Source organism: Toxotes jaculatrix, chromosome 14 (genome assembly GCF_017976425.1).
Source record: "Toxotes jaculatrix isolate fToxJac2 chromosome 14, fToxJac2.pri, whole genome shotgun sequence".
Taxonomy (NCBI): Eukaryota; Metazoa; Chordata; class Actinopteri; family Toxotidae; genus Toxotes; species Toxotes jaculatrix.
The window spans coordinates 18,419,098-18,436,174 of NC_054407.1; the positions used below are offsets into that span (position 1 = coordinate 18,419,098).

The window sequence follows — 17,077 nt, forward strand, 5'->3', positions numbered from 1 at the left end:
AAAATATATTGCTTGAATACAAACTCTATGCATTTGTACATACTTCATAATTGCCTTGTTAGATAAATGTAAGGAGAACCAGAGAGCCTGTTGCACTGTCTGGTAGAACTTGACCTACTGTGTATAATTGCTTTGAGTTGAGTTCCTTTCAGTATTATTTGTTATTTTTGTTTTGTACAGCATTCAGAAGTTAATTTTGACAAATATGCATTCTATTGTTGAAAATCATTAAAATGTAAAACAGAGAATGCGTTAAGTGGCATTTTGTTTGAAGATACTTGCATTCTGCCTTATTACTATTTAGACAACTAATTTTGCCCTTTCGAGAAAGATATTACAACAAAATAGCCTACTATCAGCTATCTCGCTGCTAATTCCTGTAATTACTAATAATACTGTATAAAATAGTGCAGTCACTTCTTCGTGTGTTGTCACTGCCATGTCGGGAAACAGCGCCCTCTGGGATGTAAGCGTTGGTAAATGTCATCCAGCCTGTGTGGACAAAAACGGTAATGCAGCCTTTTACCAACGTCTAGAGATGGAGGGAAACGCAGGTGAAGGTGTAGTTCTTTGATTCAAATGAAACTGCTAACGCCACGGAGCAAACAGTTAATGATAAATTAGGATCTAACCTTGAGAAAACGTCGATGGAGTCCGCGGAAAAGAAACGGCGAATTAAATTGTCCTACGCTGACCTCACGGCGAGCTTTAGAAAGTTAACGAGTCATTTAATCTTGAATGAAACAAGCGGGAGAGTTGAAGTTGGCTTAGCTAACGTTAGCTTAGATGAAGGACTGGAGATTTGTCAACAACCGATGTGGATACTTCAACCGCACGAAGGAAAGAGTGGATTACTTCGACTTCAAATGATGTGAGTTATATTTAACTTTGTGTCTGCCTGTTCGTCCGCGGCCGTGTGAGTGTTTACATCCTTGTGTTCAGTGTGTTCTTTTTGATGTGGGGGCTGTATCATATTGTGTTGTGCAGCCTGGACTCTGGAGCTAGTGTTACAGTCACTGTGTACTGTACATAGTCGCAGCAAGAGAACCAAAAGGGCTTTTATTTTTATTTTCATGCGTTTTTATTGGCTGTTCACTCACCCTTTGACTGTGTGTGGTCTGTGAATGAGCGTGCATAGAGTGTCTGCGTTAGTGGCTTCAATCTATGACTTGTACTCTGTAGGGCTTGTAGGCTTTCTTTTGTATACCAAGCATATACAGTTGTGCGCACAGGTTTTATGCTCTAAAAGTGAAGTGAAGACGCTTTCAAAAATAATGTCATCAGTAGTTTTTATTTGTCAATTAACTTTATACAAGGTGCACCTTGATTTGTGATTAAATCAAGGTACTCAGCAGGTAGGTTGTTCTGGGATCATCTTGCTTGGATCATCTTGGCGTGGTTTCCACAGTTCTTCTGTGGATTCATTCCAGATTGACTCCATAATGTTGTTATCGTGTCTCTGTCGGGGCCAGACCATCTGCCGCAGGACTCCTTGTTCTTGTTGCTGAAGGTAGCTCTTTATGACTGACTGTATGTTTGGGGTAGCTCTCATGCTGCAGAATGAGTTTGAGAAGGATGAGATGCCTCCGTGATGGAGAGATAAGAATCGAAATATCTCTGTCTAAAACTTTTTCATAGTTCTGTAGGTAAGAGTGCACAGGCCATGATGCATGTATTGATGGTTTTTGATGTGAATAATAATATCTGTGATTGCTCTTGGTCTGACTTACATAATCTATATCAAAGTATAGTTTTGTAATATTGTATTGTACATCATTTTATATGCAGAGAAGCAAGATAAGAAACATGCTGAACTCGTGGATTTTTAAATGTATTGAGCCATTGAAGAAACTCTTTCTCCTGCTTCTCATGGTGAATCCACTGGTACCTTTCCACATCAGTATTATCATTTATCATTATTAGAGACATAAATTTGCTGCCTGTTTAATAAAATCTTATGCAGAAGCAGTGAGTAATCTGGGACTCAAATATTTGATCCCTGTTTGGTCACATGCTGCTTGTCAAGCGGTTACATCATGATGAATGATGGTTCAGTAAGAAGATCATTGTTTGCCTTATTTACAGTTAATTAAACGTTTCAACGTCTCAACTTTTTATCTTATCATATCTTTAAGTTTTACACTGTGAGTAATCAGTAGCAAATGCAAAAATCCACAGCACATTCCAAGCAGTTAAAAACCTTAAAGAAAGGTGGATTAAAATGACACCCTTTACATTCAATGTTGTGTACATCAGTAAATTCTTAGTGGTTATATAATATACAACTAAACACAATTTCAAATTATCACAATTAAAGATTGTATGTCAGGTCAAGCATTGTACAGCTTAAATTGTTTTGTTCATTAAGGCCAGTTAGTGCCAACTGCAGTGAAACGTATCACATTTGGTCTACTGGTATATACATTACACAGTTATAACAGGCTCAGTGTTCTCTTCCTCTGCATTTGCGACCAGTTTATTTGTGTCCACCAGATCAGGCTGGGTCCGTTCATTGCTGAAGAAGAGTGGGTTGTCAAAGGCAGTTAACTTTTCAGGGATGGGTAGGCGGTGACCAGACTTCTTGAAGAAAAAGATGACGATGAATATCCCGATGACAGTCACAGTGATGACCAGTACAGCTGTCAAAATTATGTGGCCACGGGTTGGAGGATCCACCGGATGAGTTACTGTACAGATTGTACACATACATGTTCAGTGAAAAGAAGTAAATTATAATAACGAGTCAAATAAAAATGATGATAGATATAACTTACCAGCTGTTGTTGGCACTGTTCGTAATACTAGAAAGAAGACAAACATGCTCAAATGAACTTTTCTTTGATAGAATACTCCAAACATCTAGTTTCAGCATTATGTGGCACACACTTCTGTAACTGTGAAAACATTATTTTAAGTGAAACTTAATAATAAGTCCTAATAAGTATGATGGTCTCACCTTTGGGTGTTTTACAAATATATGCTTTGTCATGCCAGTTTCTGCCGCCCCTCCATTTTCCGTCTGACACTTTGATTGATCCATAACTGTTGTCATCAGGTAGACCTGCATCCCAGTTACTGTAGTCCATGACAGATTTATCCAACCACTGCCACAAGCCTTGGGACAAAGAAAAAATCTGTTTTGTTTTGTTTTTTTTTTTTTTTTGGACCAAATCAATCTTTAGTTTGATACTCAACATCATTTCTTTTAGTGTGAAAGGAAATAAAACTTTGTAACTGAAGTTTTACCACATGTTCTTCTATAATCTGTAACCTAACATTTCATACCTTCATTATATTGCGAAAAGTAAAAACAATTAATGAAAATAACAAATTGAAACAATAGATATGAAAACCTTGGTTTTGTAAAATGTCACGTCAAAGCCACATTAATTGGCCTCTTAGACTCAGGAATTGAAAACAATATTGACACATTAGCACCTTATAAAGTTGTTTTGGGAAAAGGTGTTGGCAGGCATTTGCCTAACAGCACACACAAAGCAACCTTAGCATCTGTTGATGTGTTCAATCTTCAGTCTTGTTTTAATCTTAACCAAATTGTGGGAAATGTGAGGGAATCTTCAGCTGCTTAATGCTGCACAGTGTTCCCCCCAGCAGTGTTGGGGCCAGAAAATCAAAAGAAAGTCAACTGTGGGCAACTGTAAGAGCTTAATCTTTAGCTTAATGTTTTTCCACTGAGAATGTGACTGTACCTGCGTGAGTTTTATACAAGCCGATCCAGAAAGAAGCATGGCTGTCTTGAAATTGTTTCACATTGCCTTGAATAAATTCTTGCTCAGTGGGGTCTTCAATGCTGGCAAGAGTTCCACCTTCACAAACAGCCAAGCAAGCAAACAAGAAAACATTTTAGATCCTTAGTTAAAGCTAAACACAGCTGAGTCATTAAAAATATGTTTTACATCATCCACAGAAAATCCTTACCATGTCTGACACAGCTAGCAGATGCATCTGGCCACTCAATCCTGTCTGTGAGAAAGAGATAACAATAACCCCTAAATGGTTGCCAGTTGGATCTTTGGCTTGTGTATCTGGGTGTTTCTGGGTCATTAGGGCAAAATCCTGGGAAATCACTTGATTCTGTTGGTGGTACATCTGTGAATGATAGAGACGGTGATGACACTGAGGTTACTTAATTATAGTACATGCTTTCAAATCTAATGCAAAAGCACCTATTTGTACGTCACATCTGAAATAGAATGGTGACCAACAATAAATTAATCTAACTTTCTGTGTTAATATTAAAACAGTATTCCAAATGTTAAACTTGACATGAGCTCTACCTGTAGACTTCATACAAACACTGGTCTTGTTCTCATTGCAGTCAGCAGTCTTCCATTTTCCATCCACATCCACATACACACAGTCTCGGTCTGTTCTTGGTTCCCCTCTATCCCAGTTGGATGAGGTCAAATGCCAGCCATCAACATATCTGAAATATCCACTAGTCTGGAAAGCAAAAATTGATCACTCTCCAAGGTCACAACATTTTTTCATGGAAATCTCTAATCTTTGGGATGTTTAGAGTGAATGATGAACCTTTTTTTTTTAATTAGATGACTCTTTTCCCTGTTCTTACAATTAGCTAGCAGTCAGCACTGCTGGAAAGTCTGTTAAATGTCTTCTTTTGTAAAATATGCCTCTTGTGGATCTAAATAATTAGTTTACATAAGTGTAGTAATATTGCTCCTAGTTATTTGTCTATTGATAATTTATATAATAAATATAAATGTCAACAATTACAAAATACAGTTTTTAAAGTGAAACTCTGTTATCAGTCATTGTTGCCAGTTATCAGCATTTTTGCTTGAACATTTACTGTACTCAACAAATATCAAATTACAAGCAGAGGTTATTTGTGTTATTTTTGCGCTGTGCTGTCTGAGACGCTTTGTGCCCTGTACCTGCTTTTTGTTCAGTCCAATCCACAGAGGACCTTTGAGATTCAGAGCCATCAGCTCTACATAGAGCTGTGACCACCCATTTCGAAGGCTAGCCAGGTTTGCACCATCACCTCCACAGTGCTTCTTGGCTTCATCCCAGGTCATTGGCTGAGCAACAGCCTTGATGGAGTCATTAAATATTTTGACATAGTCGGTGGGAACTGTTGGTTCAGGAGAGTCTGGGAGAGATGAGTCTGTTTAGGGTGGGAAATTAGACAAATTTAGCTCTTCAATTCGTCAGCTCTGTTATACAGACTCTTAAAAGTTACTATTTTCCATTTTCCTGAGAAGAATAAAATTACTCAGTCACACAATCATTTAACCATTCTGTCTGAATAATCGCCATGTTTTAAAATCTTATTGCTGAAATCACAACTTTGATCATAAATGGATTTGGAAATACTGATTACTATACAGTACAGTACACACAGCAGATCAGTTGCTTTAGGACAATTAGTGGTTTTAATTATCCCTCACACTTTAAAATGTAGTGAAAACTCCAGTGAGGCTTCTGCAAAAATCAGGCCTTTTGTCAAAGCTGTGAATTTAGTCCTTTTTTAGTTCCACATAAGTGCATTAAATGTCACTACGTTTCCCCAAATGCATTCCATGGAATAGATCTAGCCAAGCAATTGGAAAGCAGGTCCTGAATTTCAGAATTCACTTCATTACCACTTTTCATCACCAACAATTATCTGTTCTAAAATACACCAGCTGTTGTTTTCTTAGTCATGCACATGCCATACACCATACGCCTACTGTTATAGTGCAAGCACCCATAATGCATGCATTTTGTTAGTTACTTAATTAGTCATTTAATTAATCAACAGAAAATTTGATTGATGTTTTCTTTCTGACAAAACAATTAATTGATTAATCTCATTTAAGAGAAAGGGCATGCCTATGCTCACCAAGATTTCTAGCACAGACATATCCATTGGTGTCATTGCAGGACATTGATATCCATTTCCCAATGCCAATGTTAGAATCGGTAGTCATGCCAGCACACGTACCCTGTTGTAGTACAGAGAGAAAAGAGCATAATGAGCAAGCTATTGTGAGAATCAGGGTTATTTTCGAGTGATCGTAATGCATGTTCTACAGATAAATGCAGCCATGAAGAAGGATCTTTTGAACTTTGTTGCTCTTATGCCTTAAGTGTGAACCTTTGGCCACAGTGACAGACAGCGTAATTACTGTAAAAAATTCCAAATTTATAATAATAAAAAAATATGATCAATAGTTCACCAAGACACCAGTTATCTTAACAGGAGGATAAATTACCACTGGCTGATAAAGACTAGTTTTCCACGTGAAACAGCAGAGTTTCTATTATAATTTCTATACAGTATACTGTTATTAAACTTCACAGATCTTAGAATTCAGTTTTTTCAGCTGTTACAGTGCTTATGATGAAGTATGATGAATTATGGTTGTTTGGTTGTCACAGAAGCTCCAAGTCATTGCACAGTAAGTTGTATTTACAGTGTATAAAGAAAGCATTACCTCTTGCAGTGTATGAGAAAAGTGATAGTAATCCATCTGCAATCAAAAATCAAAAATCAGCACAGATGCATTTAAGTCATCCAAATGCTAGATAAACATTGTGTATGAGGCAAAACTTATGATAAGGGTGTGATGTATTTTTGCTCCAGTCAAGACAAATGAAATGGTATTACACATTACAATCAAATTATCAAAGTGGTTTTACCTCCTCATGGAAATAGTGGAAATGGTGATACCTGTGCATCTGAAAACCAGGATGTCAGAAATATTTAGCAATACACCAAAAATGTATTATAAACAATACAAATGCATATAATTAAGCTGTGGGTACATGAAGCATAAGCTCAGCTGTTTCTGCTCTACGTTGACAAAGCTATGCTTCAAGTACAGTAAAGTTAAAACGTACTGCCCAAGGATGGTCGTCCATCAATGTGATTGACTGCCGGCGCTGCAACAGTGGAGAAACAAAGAGTCATATTTTCATAAAGATACACACAAGAAACCTTTTGCACTACTAAAAACATTTTCAGTGTAGCAAAACCCTTTTTGGTAGTCCAGCACGTAACCCATGTGCTTAACATTTTAATACAAAAGTCACAGTGTCCACTTACCCTAGACCCCCAGTTGGTGTATCGCATTGGTCGGCCATCTGTCCAGTGATACCTAAGGTGTCTATTATACAAACCAATCCACAGGTTTGTCGTAGGTGCGTTGGCCATTTCAGTTGACAAGAACACTAAAAATGTAACATAAACTTTACACAATTTTTTGGCAGACCTGTCTCAGTTTATATTCTATGCATGTACTAAGACTGTTTATATGAAAGTGGCAGCATGGCTTTTATTGTTTGTCTTTCTGCCTTGTTCATTCCACGTACACAGGTGCAGAACATACTGTACATGTACAGGATATGGTTAGCTGGATATTAGCTCTAGCCGTTGTGATGTGTATACCATTTACTTGAAGACAGAAGATAATGTGAGGCTATTCACAGCTTGATCATCACGTTCTGACACCTTTGCTCTATTGAAGTTGTTTTTAATAAATGTTTTTTTACTGGATAGACCCCTAATGCCTGATTGTCTATAACCAAAAACTATCAAGATCTACCATATGTAAATTTTGTACTTGCAGGCAAACACGTTGAATAAAGAATAATATTGATTAATATTGATTAACGCAGCAAAAATTCTTATTGTCTCTGGCTAACACCAACAAGAAATTTATATGAAATATATAGTTTTATGAAATATGCATGATGCGCACTTCTCTGTATTATAGAAATGATAGTCTACTGGGAAAAAAATTTGTAAAACAAACCTTGCACATCCCTGGACAGAATTGAGGCAAGATTTCCTCCCATTGCTCTGCACTGAGTTCTTGCTCCTTCCCATGTCTGCCTCTGGCTATTATTGATGCTGTAACACTATAGGTGAAAAATCAACAGCTTTGTGTGATAAATGACAAGTAGATTATTTTTTAATCCAGTAACAGATCAGTGCTTAAGAGGCAGTGTTGTTAAGATTGAACGTTCATTTCATTACAGGTGCTGAGAATTGAATTCTGTGCATCTGTCAGTTGCATTCCCATCCCATCAAACAACTTTAACAACAGAACATAAAAATGACCTCATACCTTTGAGTTAATTTTTTTCCAGTTTTGTGAACAGCCACCTTTTGGAGGAACTGTTGGTGCTACAGTGGCATTGGGAGGCGGTGAGCCACTGCGTTTACAAATGGACTTATGCTCATACCCACAATTATAATCATGCCAGAACCCTGTGAGCCAATCAGAACATGACATAAATATTTAAGCAAAAACGATGTGCATTTTTACATCTAATTTCAGATGTATTTTTTTATTAAATTCACACATATGAAAGTATGCCACTGAAGATGAATCAGTTTCAAGTTACTCACCCATAGAGCTAGTCATAGCAACACAATTTTCATCATTGTTCTTGAAGTCAGGTTGATTTTCATCCCACCTTTCAAACACCACTGGAGAACCATCTATCCACCTTTTTGGAACACAAGACAATCAGTTGAAATTTTGAAGGACACATTCTTTGCACACTTACTTTCATTTCAGTAACTGAGTTGCGCTATTATTAAACCTGCACAAATCAGCAGAGTTCAGCAATATGTCACATAATTTTGATGCTTTTCTTTGGTTTGACTTTTTTATTTTTATTTTATTTGTTTATTTAACAGGAACGGTGCATAGCTCTCAGCCATACCAGAGTTAGCTACCAGCTAATTTTCATCTGTAGTCCCTGAGCAGGAAAAGAAACATCAAGTATTAAGACTTCTTTTATATCTTGTATTTAGTCCATTGTTCATGTAGTTCATACTCACGCAGATGTTCCATCAAGATCTACAGTCAGGCCTATCCAATACGGCTCATGACTTCTGTATGTCTACACACAGATAGCAGCATATGGTAAAGCCAGCACTACTTAAATTTCAGCATGTTATGCACTTAAATGCCATGATTGAGTAATGTCATTAATGTGGTATAAATGTCACTGCTTACCCTTTTCCATAAAAAGACACTTTCAGCTTCACTGCTGATAGTTACCAAGTCACCGTGCCTCTGCTGGCAGAAGTGACGAGCATCTTCCATGGCCTCTGACATTTGGTTAATATAATACTGATCTCCGTTCCATTCTATCCACCCATCTGATGTCCTGTTGTAGTCTGAAAACATGATAGAAATATGCAATGTATGATCAGATTATGAGTAGGTTCAGATTTCTAGTTGCTTTTTAGCCATGCAAGCAGCATCGCTCTATGGATGCCAGTATTGGTCAGTCAGTTGGTTGGTTGGTCCACCACTCTGGTCTAGACAGAAATATCTCAGCAAGTATTGATTTGATTTCCAGTCGTTTTACATCTGTGGCTTTGAATGAAATGTCTTAACAGCAGTTTGGCTTGACATGAAATTTGACACAGACCTTCATGTCCCCATCAGTAAATAGTAAAAATTTTGGTGACTTTAACATCAGCATATTTGAGCCATATTTAAATTAACATGATCATAGAACTGAATGTTAACAACAAATTTAACAAAACCATCCATTTAAAAACAGGTTTGGCTTAAGAGTGTGTTTCTAGTGTCTACTGTGTGGTTGTGTCGAGAAATGGCCCACTTACCAGGAGTGACAGGATCTGGAGGTGGATTTGGAGTCACTCCTGTAAGGACAGGAGATAATTATGCTCAGATCACTGAATAGAGTACTGGAGTGGCAGTAAGCATTGGAGAATGCATACACCATAATAAATGTGAGGAAGACATTGTTGGGAAGTCAAACTTGCTTGATTAACCTGCAGCAAATTTTACAAAAGACTTACACACTCTTCAAAACCTTGATACCCAAACAAGACAGAAAGAAAGAGATTCAGCTCATTCCTCAGTCATTTTACCTGCACGGATCTGGCACAGCCATCCATGGTACGTCTCACAGTGCACATCGTTCCAAGACCCGCTGCTTCTCTGCCTGTGCATTTTGAATTCAGCACAAGATTCCACATTATTTTTATTGTTTGGCTCGTCTTCCTCCCAGTGTTGGAATTGCAGCTGCAACAAAAGCACACAATAAAAGATACAGTGATTTAGAATTTCATAGTCTCCTAAACTATAAGCTAAATGACTATTGATGTAGAAAACTATTTACTCACTGGGGATCCATCGCTCCATACATAACCGGTGTCTGGGTCAGGGGCACTAAGTCCAATCCAGACGGTTTCATAGCTGTAATTGACAAACTTATGTTAATCATTTAAGTATAAAACCTGTTTGTAGATGTTTAAACAACAAACTTTTGTCTAACGTGATAGTTATCTGTTGAAGAGATGTTCAACTAGCCAAACTTCATCATCTGCTACAACCAGTTTTGTACTTTTTTGTATTTGCCAGGTCCTACTGTACCGTTCAGGTAGTGTTTCAAGCTCAGCAGCACTATGGATACTGAGTAAGTCTCCACCAATGGCCATGCAGTAATCTCTGGCCTCATACCAGGTCCTCTTTTGTGATGAATCAAACAACTTGACAAAGACAAGACAAAGAGGTTCAACATGTCACTTCACACAAAGCTCTGCTTCAGTATTTAAATTGAAAAGCAGTGTTTTATTGTCTTTGCACTGTTTGTATATATAAATGTTGGAGTAGTTTCAGTATTTTGTTTAACAACTAACCGCACTAAAGAAAACAAATTTTTGATTATTTGAACCATTATATTTAAAAGTGTGTATTTTAGATCAGTTAGATAATTACACCAAAATAGAATAGAATGTGGAATAGAAGATCTTACTAGATTTGGTTTTGTTATAATTCATTAATTCAAGAGTTCATACTAATGGGTGTTATGTCCGTATTCCTTTCAGTGTAGCTGCACCATGAAGTTATATCACTTCATGGAGGAGCAATGATTGCAGCTGTCATTAACTCTCAGTGTGTGTAGGGTATTAGAGTATTGTATAAAGATCCTAAACTTATCCTTTAATCTGAAGTAGATATTTATTCTAGTGGCTGTACCTTAAAGCAGTAGTTTCTTGGTCCCACTTTAGTCCAGCCGTCGGCACACCGTGGAGGTTTAAGAGTGGGCGGGGCAGGGGTTGCAGCTGCCCCTTCGGCCTGGTGCTTGCAAATGTATTTCTGCTTATTGTCACAGGGCAGCACATCCCAGAGGCCCGCAAAAATCCCAGTTGCCAAGGCAACACAGCCCTGTTGGTGACCTTGCATTGTCGTGGATAAAATTGTGAAGTGTCAGTTGTGATACCACTTTCTGTCACATTTTGCAGATGTAGTTTAAAATTTCTCCATACCTGGCATTTGAGCGTTCCAGTGAGTAAACCTCACCGAGTCTGTGTTGGTCCACACAAATTGATCAATATTTTTCTGGTTTGAGAGTCCTAGCCAGAAGTATTTCTCTGGCCTCAGCCCCACCAAGCTGACAAGGAATGCATTGTCCACCCTGGAAGTATTTACAATAGCAGTATCATAGTCATACAGTATCAAAAGCTTACGTAACTTGAAACTGACATAAACTGTTTTATTGAAATTCTGTTTTTAAATTCCAAAACTATTCTTAAGTCTCGCAAGCTCAGAGTATTTGGAATACAAATAATTGTTCTTACGCAGTTGAAACATCAGCCAAGTAAGAGCCTGAACTCTTGCAGTCATGTGTAGCTTCATCAAAGGTTTTGGTCTCTGTCCCTACGAAGTAGCAGTATGAGCCATGTCTCTTCCACCCCTGCATTGTTGGAAAAACAAAAACAGCAAAATGAAGATGAGAATCATGCAATTTTTCATAATTTAAAACTGTTATTGTTTTAAAAAAGAGAATAACACCTAGAAATGTTTCCATAGTACAGTGTATCTGGGATATGAGAGGATTGCCTGATTAGTGTCTAAATGTGACAACTAAAGCTACACATCAGTTTTCACCATATCTCATTTTTCAATAACTTTCCAAATTTATTCTATATCAAAAAAAATTGAAAGATACAATCACTAAAATCAGACAGAAATATTCTGTAGCTTTAACTTGGCCTAAATGCAGTGTTATAAAGTCAAACACTGGGGGAACTCTACAAAGAGGTCAAAAACACACACACCCCTGACATGCTATTGTTACTATTATAACATAGTAAAAAGCAACATTAGCATTTAGTTAAAGCTGTGTCTCTATCCATGTAAGTGTAACATTTAAGTGCCTTTTCAGTTTTCGCCTTAGTAAGAAAAAATATCTGGCTCTTAAGCTGCCAGGTGCTCCATTGTGTAAACTTGGTAACATAGTTTGCCTGCTTTTTCAAGCTGGAAAGATTGTGTACTGCCTCTATGCAGTACATATTGCTGCTTGAGTTTGGTGTGGTGTCTGGAAATTTACAAATTTTATTTTATGAATTAGAGATTATTTTATTTTTTGATAAAAATATAAAAATTAGTAAAGTTAACACACAGCTTTGCATCCTGCATCCTGCTCCACTTCATCTCCAGTGGGTCTTGAAGCACTCCTCTTCATACAAATGAAACCATGCTTTTCCTCACAAACGTGGTCAGCCCAGTTCCCTTTCTGCAACAGAGGACCATAAAATATTAGATACAGTAGATACAGACATATACAGTACACAATATATGTCCAGTTTAACATATGTACAGTTAAGTGGTATGTAGCTGTACAATTTGCCTTTTTGCTGCCCGATAAATCAAGTTAGTGTTTGTTCATTGTCACTTTTCCTTAGTGGGTGGATGTTTTGTGCATGTACATTGGTTTAATATTCTCACCATTATACTCACACAATGCTCCTTACCTCTCCGCTGATGAGAACACAGTCCTTTATATTGCCGGAGACGAAAGGTCTCCCATACTCCCAGCTAGTGAAGGTGACAGTAGACTGGTCACTCCAGTCAAACAGCTGCTCTGTCCTCCTGTCATTCAGTCCAATCCAAAGCTCATCAGTGGATGCTGCAGACATGAACAAAAAAATTATCTTTCCATGAACTATTTTCCAATAACGTAATGTTTCTTTTATTCATATGTATTTCTTGTGGAGCTTTCAAACTTGCTTGTTCTGCATTTTCTGCCTTCATTAGATAGCAGTACAGGAGAGATGACAGAAAATGAGGGAGAGGGCGATGCACTAAAGGTCCCTGGCCAGACTCAAACCAGAGACATTGTGGTTCATCGTAACCCAAAGAATCTCCTCCTTAAAGGTAAACTTGTGTAAACTATTCTTTGACTTCCCGCACCATATCCAAGTTGAGAGATGACAAAGCTTTGGTCCTCCACATTGCGCATGCTGACTAGGTCCCCTCCTTCAGTACGGCACTGTCTCTGAGCATCAGGCCATGTTATCTGAGTACGATTAAGGTGGAAGCAGTGGCCATTGTAGGGAATCCAAGGACTCGAACAATAGCCTGTCTCCACTGAAGATGAAAAGAACAAAGAAATAGAAGGACTAAGTGACAGATACACTATGTAGCTGTACAGCAACCAGAGGATGTCTAGAATATAAATAGTTATTTTTCTTTACCTTGTGTAGGAATTTCCTCAGCCCTTTTACTATAACAGATGTAGCCCAGTTTCTTGCTGCAAGGTGCACTCTGCCAGGAGTACTGTACAGCAGGATCGAGAGCTGCACAGTTGTGTCCTGGATCAGGAAGTGGATGTCCTAAAACCAGATGATACTGCTTGAGATTGCTGATAGAGATTGAGTATTGCTAATAAAATTTCAATATATTACTGTTTTAATTGATCAGAATATTAACACATTGTGGTGAAGTGGAGGAAAAACATACCCGAATCCCATTTCATATAACGGTAAGGCCCCCCATTGGACCATTTCCAGCCATGTTCTGGATCCAGGATCAGCCCAGTCCAAAGCTTACTGCCATCTCTCCCTAGTTGTACTGTTGGGGGTATTGGAAACAAAAAAGTTCCTGACTGTTTCAACAGTATCCATTCACACATTCATATTTATCATTGAATTTTATTAAGCAAACTGCACAAAAGGAACTGGTGCACAGTTATTGCATATAGTTATTGTATATTCCAAATACATGGTTATCAGTACATTCAATACGAAGTCATTACCACCTTACCTGTGATGTAAGCCTGCTCATGAGGATCATTGATACTGAGCACGGAGGCGCCCTGCTGTTTGCAGCTGGTCTCAGCCTGGGACCAAGTCAGAGCTGACTGTATGTTGAGCTGGTAGTAAGCTCCTGTTACTGGGTATACATTCCAGTCTTCTTTGGCTGTTAAGTAAATATACAAAATATGGATATGCAACTGTTGCTGCTGCAAAGTGTAATAGTCTCTCCTTAAAGTTGTGGATTTTTGTCTCCATTAAGTGATGGTGGTTTCCTTGACTGTGAATTACTGGACTACTAAATCAAATGATGCTTGTAGGTGCTCCGAAAAATAATTAGCTCCCAAAAGCTTCCATTACTCAGTTAAAGTACTTTAATTTTTCACAGGCAGTACTCACAAGTAGTTGGGCAGTAGCCCCAGCGTTCACTTTGATATTTTGTTTCAACTGCACACCAAGAGCGCTTTTCTGAGGAGTCAAACGTAGTGCAGTTTGAGAACCACTGGTCTCTGTACATGAAGGGAAACATGCAGGGCATTCCAGCTGCATTTCCACCGAGGGCATAAAATTCTGAACAAGAATAAGAATAAACAACATATGACAAACCACTTCAAAACGATCTTTTCCACAATTCAAACTAAGACTTATAAAACAATTATGATTAAATGGCATATGTTAAGTAAATGTGAATGCATGAATATCTATTAACAAGTTTACAAACCTAATATGTAAATATTACTTATTACGTCATCTTCATACAGTGATGGCCAATGCAATGGAGTCTCAATGGTGTTTTATTTTTACTAGAGTACTTTAACTTGAATTTCTGTGACAATAGTTATTATTCAACTGTGGAAAATACAAGTCCAATCAAAACGACAGTTTTATATAATACTGTACCTCTGTATGTTCTTGTGCAAGCACCACTGGACGTCCCTGAAATTGTGAGTTGGTTATTGGGTCCTATTGTTTTGGTGAGAGCAGCTGTGCTATCTGCAGTGAGCTCAATGTACAGCTCTTGGCCTTTGAGTGCAAGCACGGTTTCATTCTTGCATTCCCACTTTTGGAGTTCACTGTTTTCGTCACAATCGTAGAGGCTTATTTCACTGCCCACACTTTTCCCCTGGACTCCCAGGCACTTATTCTTCGTTTGAACCAGAAGTCGATCACCAGTCGTCCAGCGTATGTCATTGCAGTTGTTGACCAAACAAAAACCAGTGGCCTTGTTAGTTAGTTGAAATGGTGAGTCTGTAGAGAAAGAAGTGGTGTAAACACATTTTTGACAGATTTGGCAGTTTGTTGCCGAAGAACTCTGTTTATCTGTTTATACAGTCTGCCCTTGGAGTCGTTTTTGCTGTGTCTAAATTGTTTTCTATAATATGAACAATTGTATTGAGCGTTATTCACAGAGTAAACAAAAATGTAATAAGCAAGCATAGTTTACTTATTACATGTTCTTAAAACAATCTTATATCTGGAAAATATTAGTGCTAAAAGTACAACAGCCTTCAACTCAGCTCAGCTCAACCCAAAGTGCTTCACATGGCAGGATTAGGGAAATAAACACGAGGTGTAAAAAGTCATAAAAACCAGTGATTAAACGTGAAAAACTAAAACAAAAGCTGTAACATTACTCCAAAGTCAAGTTAAAGTTATTAAGGTCATAAAAGTGTGAAATGATGTTTTAATGACCTTGTTAAAATGAGAATTAAAAGTAAGATCTGAATCTAAACCCACTCTCATATTTGAGATTTCTGTTTTGATTAGTTTGCGAAGACCTCCAAGCACCATACTGCTTTTGGTCCCGTTAAAAGAATTTTAATGTTTAGTGTTTTCCTCCTTTAATTTTAAAAGGTTTTTATTCATCCTTGTATTAATGTCAGTGAAACAAGCAAATGAAAGCAAGCAGTTCATTTGGGTTATTTGGGGAAACAGAAACAAACATTTCTGTACAAAACTGAACTGTAAAAAATGTACAAACTTCATTTGGGTAGCACAGGTGACAACATGCAGTACACACTGACGCATGGTGAAGGACAATCTCATATACAGTGTAGAGTCCGCGTTTACTAAATCTCATGAAAAGCTGAAAGTTTAAAGTTGGAATACTGTACCGTCTGAAGCAAAACCCTGGAGCATTTGGATGAGGAGCACAAAAGCTGCACAAGTTATCCTCATTGTTAGCCTTCCTTTGAAATGTCTTACAGCAGAAACCTTCATCCATGCAATTCTTGCAGAGGATTTAGGAGCTGTGTGAATGATTGTCGAAAGTCATTCTTAATAGGACTGACACATTGTGTCTCGCGTGTCATCATGACGTTTATTTGTCTTGCATCTGACTTTTTTCTTCTTCTTCTTTTTTTTTTTTTTTTAAACATTATGCTTTAGGTGAACAAGGGGGGGCAAATTATTTTTAACAGGAACCCAAATGCTGATATTTGCACACGTAGCTGTTTCATTGTTAAATACACTGGATTCCCAGAAGAAAGTCCACATTACTATGTGGATGTGTGCCATTGCATAATAAACAGACTGTGGAAAACAGGAAGTGCTAGTATCATGCTCCAGCAAGTGACCTTTTAAATGACAGACTGTCTACGCAGATACCAAACACATGAACCAGAAAAAAGATTTGGGTTTTTTTTGTGGTAGTTTTAGACCCCCATTGGTTGTAATTAAGGTAACCAGTTATTCCACAAATAAATTATCTACAATAGTGTTCTTACTGTTAATTTTTGCTCATCAATTGACAGTTAATGTGACTTCTGTGATTCACCCTATGTAGAGACAGAAGCAGATGTGATTCAAATTGCGGTTGATGCAGCTGAAACATGATTCACACAGATTCTTGAGAACATCATGTTAGGCCGTTAGAAATTCTTGTCAATTTCAGCTTCCTGGAGAAAGTATTGTGCAATATTCGCAACAAGGAAGCTATCATAATGCTGACTTTGTGTTTTTTTTTTTTCTCCTCTGTAACGGATGCTGGACTTTCTCAGGAAATGATGACCAGAGTGT

At 37.8% G+C, this 17,077-nt stretch overlaps 1 protein-coding gene across 1 annotated transcript; it reads right to left on the reverse strand.

The window, feature by feature from the left end:
• Positions 1 to 1,897: 1,897 nt before the first annotated feature.
• LOC121193593 (macrophage mannose receptor 1-like) lies at positions 1,898 to 16,346 on the reverse strand. Its single transcript, XM_041055984.1, has 33 exons — positions 16,174 to 16,346; positions 14,960 to 15,307; positions 14,459 to 14,629; positions 14,070 to 14,225; positions 13,767 to 13,877; positions 13,502 to 13,639; positions 13,218 to 13,394; positions 12,779 to 12,933; positions 12,427 to 12,540; positions 11,603 to 11,718; positions 11,291 to 11,439; positions 11,001 to 11,200; positions 10,395 to 10,510; positions 10,145 to 10,217; positions 9,890 to 10,043; positions 9,620 to 9,658; positions 9,000 to 9,163; positions 8,822 to 8,883; positions 8,384 to 8,484; positions 8,100 to 8,242; positions 7,785 to 7,890; positions 7,076 to 7,200; positions 6,871 to 6,912; positions 6,670 to 6,708; positions 6,465 to 6,500; positions 5,870 to 5,972; positions 4,920 to 5,152; positions 4,299 to 4,464; positions 3,940 to 4,110; positions 3,711 to 3,827; positions 2,957 to 3,115; positions 2,775 to 2,801; positions 1,898 to 2,687 (listed from the first exon to the last, which is right to left on the reverse strand). Exons 1-33 carry the CDS (start codon positions 16,277 to 16,279, stop codon positions 2,425 to 2,427), a joined length of 4,380 nt encoding a protein of 1,459 aa, XP_040911918.1. The 5' UTR covers positions 16,280 to 16,346; the 3' UTR covers positions 1,898 to 2,424.
• Between the last annotated feature and the right edge of the window lie 731 nt (positions 16,347 to 17,077).

What these genes read in the sequence shown, in the direction of transcription:
- LOC121193593 (XM_041055984.1), bottom strand. Translation starts at nt 16,279, where the DNA reads ATGAAGGTTTCTGCTGTAAGACATTTCAAAGGAAGGCTAACAATGAGG. An exon ending in AGGATGCAGGATGCAAAGCT is followed by an intron (nt 11,719 to 12,426) that starts GTGTGTTAACTT and finishes CCAACAATGCAG; the next exon opens with GGGTGGAAGAGACATGGCTC. An exon ending in GATCTTGATGGAACATCTGC is followed by an intron (nt 8,485 to 8,821) that starts GTGAGTATGAAC and finishes TGTTCCAAAAAG; the next exon opens with GTGGATAGATGGTTCTCCAG.